Source organism: Sinocyclocheilus rhinocerous, unplaced genomic scaffold, assembly GCF_001515625.1.
Source record: "Sinocyclocheilus rhinocerous isolate Xijiao unplaced genomic scaffold, SAMN03320098_v1.1 scaffold22226, whole genome shotgun sequence".
NCBI lineage: Eukaryota > Metazoa > Chordata > Actinopteri > Cypriniformes > Cyprinidae > Sinocyclocheilus > Sinocyclocheilus rhinocerous.
The window spans coordinates 5,523-10,680 of record NW_015638790.1 but is presented as its reverse complement, the minus strand read 5'-3'; the positions used below and the strand labels follow the sequence as shown (position 1 = coordinate 10,680).

Here is a 5,158-nt window from a genome sequence, read left to right as displayed (position 1 = left end):
TAAAATTAGATATGCATATCCCACATTTCTGCCAAAATACCATGGTGCGGTTAAGTGTTACTACAGTAAAAAGGCTCTGTGCACAAGCGTAGCGACGTAGTTTCCGCTGTCGCCAGAAGATTAAACTAGTATTTGTGCAGATAACTCGATATGTAGAGTTTGAATCCCTTGTTCTGCTTGCTTGTTGGAGCAGGGGACCAGACATCAACGATATGACGGACATCACTGATGCTTATTTTAGGCAGATCTTGGAGACATCTAGTAAATGTGTGACAGCGGAAGTAAACCTGAAACTGATATCCCGACTTCTGGCGAAGTTCGTCACTACGCTTGTGCACAGAGCACATTGCATGGTAAATGATTTGTAGATTGAAAAGTCTTCTGACTGTATCGTTGCTCACAGTGTTTCTGCTGTTTGTCAGTGCTGTTTAGAAATCACCGAGTCATTTGAGTTTGACGGACATCACTGATGCTTATTTTAGGCAGATCTTGGAGACATCTAGTAAATGTGTGACAGCGGAAGTAAACCTGAAACTGATATCCCGACTTCTGGCGACAGCGGAAGTTCGTCACTACGCTTGTGCACAGAGCACATCGCATGGTAAATGATTTGTAGATTGAAAAGTCTTCTGACTGTATCGTTGCTCACAGTGTTTCTGCTGTTTGTCAGCGCTGTTTCATCTGACTTTAAACTAGTTTAAATCACCGAGTCATTTGAGTTCTTCGCTGAATTCAGGCGCTTCACACTGGATCTCACAGCGCTGTTTAGTGACGTGTGACTGAGACTCATCAAACGTGTGCTATGTGGACAATAGAAAACAGACAGTTTATCAGTTAAAGTTGGTTTATCGTCCAGTTCAGTTCTCTTCCAATAGATTCTGTGCGGTCAACAAGACCAATCCTCCATAGGCTTGATCGTCCCATTTAACAATGCTCAGTTTGACCTTTACGGCCTTCGAAGTCCACATCTTTCTAATACGAGTATAATAACTCACCTGAATAATAACACATCCAGTTTAATGTCAGAAACATCTGGATGTGACTCTATCGCTCCACTGAGTTTTATTACCGACAGACCAATGCAAGAGAGCACGTGAATTATGATCAATCACAGCGCGCTGGCTAAACACTTCTGTCTGCGTTCGCATACTTCAGATTGAGAAAAGTATGTTTCCAGCCTAATACCTCATGCATTTTAAATATTAATCATTTTGATTAAGTTTCCAAACTTTATACTCAACATCACATTTGTGACCCTGGAGCACAAAAGCAGTGTTAAGTCGCTGGGGTATATTTGTAGCAATAGCCAGCAATACATTGTATGGGTCAAAATTATACATTTTTCCTTTATGCCAAAAATCATTAGGATATTAAGTAAAGATCATGTTCCATGAAGATATTTAGTAAATTTCCTACCGTAAATATATCAAAACTTAGTTTTTGATTAGTAATATGCATTGCTAAGAACTTCATTTGAACAACTTTAAAGATGATTTTCTCAATATTTAGATTTTTTTGCACCCTCAGATTCCAGATTTTCAAATAGTTGTATCTCAGCCAAATATTGTCCTATCCTAACAAACCATACATCAATGGAGAGCTTATTTATTCAGCTTTCAGCTGATGCATACATCTCAATTTCCAAAAATTGACCCTTATGACTGGTTTTGTGCTCCAGGGTCACAAATGCTGTGCTAACATGAAAGTGCACACTCACCATATCACGCAGGGGTTTCAGCACACCCCACACTTTATCTTCAGTGATGTAGATTCCCAGCTCCTCACAAGCTTCTCTGAGAGCCGTGTCTACAACAGTTCTGTCAGACCGGTCTTTCTTTCCCCCTGCGAAACTAACACGACAGGGATGAGAAGGGTGTTTGAATGAGCTCAGAGGAGCTTTAGCGCTGGACGTGATGCATACCTGACATCTCCTTTGTGTCTGCCCTTCAGTTTGGCGGATCTGAGGGTGAAGAGCAGCGCGGGATCCCCGCTCACGGCACACAGACACACCAGCACCGCGGCCCAGCTCTTCTCTTCCCGAGCGTACAGAGCAGCGTTGGCTTGCAGCGAGCGCTTGCAGCGAGCCTCGTTCCCTGCAGACAAACACTCGTCCATCACAGTCCGCTGATGTGCATTTCTGTGCAGCCCGCGAGTTTGCACTACAGCTTTAAAATGACTCTTCCACAGGCCTGGACCAATGCTACACAACCAACGGAAGCTGCTCGTGCTATTTATGCCCCGTTTTAAGGCGTAGTAGCATGTTTGTCTTTTAATACCGCTTTCAGGAGAACTCTGGCATTCCTCCACTTTTGTCCTTCGATTAGTGAGGCTTCGTGAGGGCGAGGTGCGTAAAAACAGCAAGACAGTATTTGGTATGTGTACCCACTTAATACAGCCAAAATTCATGTGTGTTAATAGAAAATGAGTGCTGATGCATATCTGTATCGTGGCCTTTGGACATACACGTTTGCAGGAGTCCAGAACTAGAGAGAATCGTCTAGAAACGGGGCAGTGGATGTGAGGAGGTGTTAGAGCGGTGCTGGAGCAGAAGAGCCTGTGTTGTTCCCACCGCTGCACATCATCTCGTCTCAAAGAAGCACGGCTGCAGATCGTCCGTTCATGCCGGATACGAGTGTCTCTGAGCATCAACACCAGTCTGAGCTGATTTAGGCAAGTCTTCATGTGCGCAGTCCTAAACATCCTGTTAAAAACACAGTTCAGCGTTAACAGCAAAGCGGATTCCTCTGGTTTATCGGTCTGAAGCCTAAATGTGGAAGACTTGGAGGCCTGTACCAAGACGCTAGCTGAACAAACTCTGGGTTACAGGATTTCAAACCAATCCAAGCAGGCTTCAACTTTTTCTGTTCACTCGGGCTTTGATCCAGAGTTCTTGATTAACTATGGAGCACATGCACATGAAAGCGTAGTAGTGAACAGCCAATCACATGACGTCAAACATAGTGAACATCTTATGAGAGAGTGAGCACAAGTCAAGTCACTCTTGACACAGATTAAGAATTTATTATGAAAAGTATGAAGAATTTAAACAAATTCACACAGAAAAAAAATAAAGAAGTTGTGAACAAAAGGGGACAACGTCTCTTCTGCTCACCAAGGCTGCATTTATTGGATTAAAAATACAGTAAAACCAGCAAAATTGTGAAATATTATTACAATTTCAAACGACTGTTTTCTATGAGATTATCTGTTAAACTGTAATTTATTTCTGTGATCAAAGCTGTATTTTCAGCATCATTACTCCAGTCTTCAGTGTCACATGATCTTCAGAAATCATTCTAGTATGCTGCTTTGCTGCTCAACAAACATTTCTGGTTATTATCAACAGTTGTGCTTCATATTTTAGTGAAAAAATATAGTCTGACTTAATCAAAAGTAGAAAATGGGACAAATAAGTTTTATGTTTAATCGCTATTAAGAGAAAGACCAGAAACAAACCAGCTATAAACTTAAAATCACTGCCACTTTTGCTGATGATAAAAGGGGGACAGTGAAAGTGAATAGCAGTGCCTTACTGTGTTCAGAAGTTATTTATCATTTTACTGGATTACTATAAACACACATTCGCCTCAAAATCTTCATTAACTGAGACAGAAACCTTTTTTCAATTATTTCAAAATGATATATTTACTGAAAGCGACACTGGGTGCGAATTAACAACACTGAACTTTATAATAAAGATTTAGTTCAGTATATAAAGAACATGAGAGAAACATACAGAAGGGCAAAACAGCATTAAGCATATTAATAACTACTCGCTATCATATATTAACATAAAACTGTTAACTTGTTGATCAGCCATTTATTCTTTTAAAAACACGTGAAGCGTAATTTTTACACAGCGAAATTATAATCCACAGCGATATGAGCAAATGTTGGTTTTAAGTTGAATAAGTCATAATAAATCATTTTTAAAAAAGGAGGCAAACGCAGTTAATCACTCACCTTAAAATAACACAAAATCAGCACGATGACGTTTGCCGGATGTTGTGACAGAAGCAGCTTCTTCTTCGGCGCGTGTTTGAACGTTCAACAGTCGCACTTCGCCTCCTGCTGGACATACATGCCACTGCGCTGCGCACAAACAGCGGGTGAACGAAGAAATTAATTATATTAACATTTCACGGTAGATTATTAAAAAAGAGCATGTTTGTGACCATAGTCCATCCGGGTCTTTACAACTCACAACAAACGCTTAAATGTTGCTCGAAAAAACAAGAAAGGATTCTGTGCAGGCTAGCAAGATGGAATAACATGACATTGAATTACCATAAAGTCTTTACCTTCTTCTTTATTTTATTGTGCTTTTAAAACACGTTTAAAAACTGATTTTTAAATTACAGCGCACTTGAATGTTTAGATTTATTCATCACATAAATCGATTTAGCTAAGCATGTTTTATTTGTAATTATTTACCGTTGTTCTCTTTTAACAGCTGTTAAAGCGTCTCGTTCACGAATTTATTTTTCATTTCAAGACGGTCTCCGAGTTTCGAATCTTCACTCGGTTCGATCTCCGAGTTTCGAATCTTCACTCGGTTCGATCTCCGAGTTTCTAATCTTCACTCGGATCGATCTCCGAGTTTCGAATCTTCATTCGGTTCGATCTCTGAGTTTCGAATCTTCACTCGGTTCGATCTCTGAGTTTCGAATCTTCATTCGGTTCGATCTCTGAGTTTCGAATCTTCACTCGGTTCGATCTCTGAGTTTCGAATCTTCATTCGGTTCGATCTCTGAGTTTCGAATCTTCACTCGGTTCGATCTCTGAGTTTCGAATCTTCATTCGGTTCGATCTCTGAGTTTCGAATCTTCACTCGGTTCGATCTCTGAGTTTCGAATCTTCATTCGGTTCGATCTCTGAGTTTCGAATCTTCACTCGGTTCGATCTCTGAGTTTCGAATCTTCATTCGGTTCGATCTCTGAGTTTCGAATCTTCACTCGGTTCGATCTCTGAGTTTCGAATCTTCATTCGGTTCGATCTCCGAGTTTCGAATCTTCACTCGGTTCGATCGACTCATCAAAAGGAACCGATTTCAAAGAACGAGTCATAATATAAACAGACGTCCCAATGCCTCGGCTTTATCACTGATATCCTGAATTTACACTCAGACGATTGAGTTCTGCCTCACGACGTGTAAGCA

At 40.7% G+C, this 5,158-nt stretch overlaps 1 protein-coding gene across 1 annotated transcript; it reads right to left on the bottom strand.

Annotated features, from left to right (window-relative positions):
- Positions 1–710: 710 nt before the first annotated feature.
- On the bottom strand, positions 711–4,008 carry LOC107749998 (uncharacterized). The gene is made up of 5 exons (XM_016565236.1): positions 3,964–4,008; positions 1,922–2,701; positions 1,718–1,850; positions 897–995; positions 711–800 (listed from the first exon to the last, which is right to left on the bottom strand). Exons 2-5 carry the CDS (start codon positions 2,698–2,700, stop codon positions 711–713), a joined length of 1,101 nt encoding a protein of 366 aa, XP_016420722.1. The 5' UTR covers position 2,701; positions 3,964–4,008.
- Positions 4,009–5,158: the final 1,150 nt, after the last annotated feature.

Coding starts and splice junctions, on each gene's coding strand:
- LOC107749998 (XM_016565236.1), bottom strand. CDS start 2,700: ATGTTTAGGACTGCGCACATGAAGACTTGCCTAAATCAGCTCAGACTG. Junction 1,851..1,921: donor AGACACAAAGGAGATGTCAG/GTATGCATCACG, acceptor CTGTCGTGTTAG/TTTCGCAGGGGGAAAGAAAG. Junction 996..1,717: donor TGAAACCCCTGCGTGATATG/GTGAGTGTGCAC, acceptor GTTATTATTCAG/GTGAGTTATTATACTCGTAT.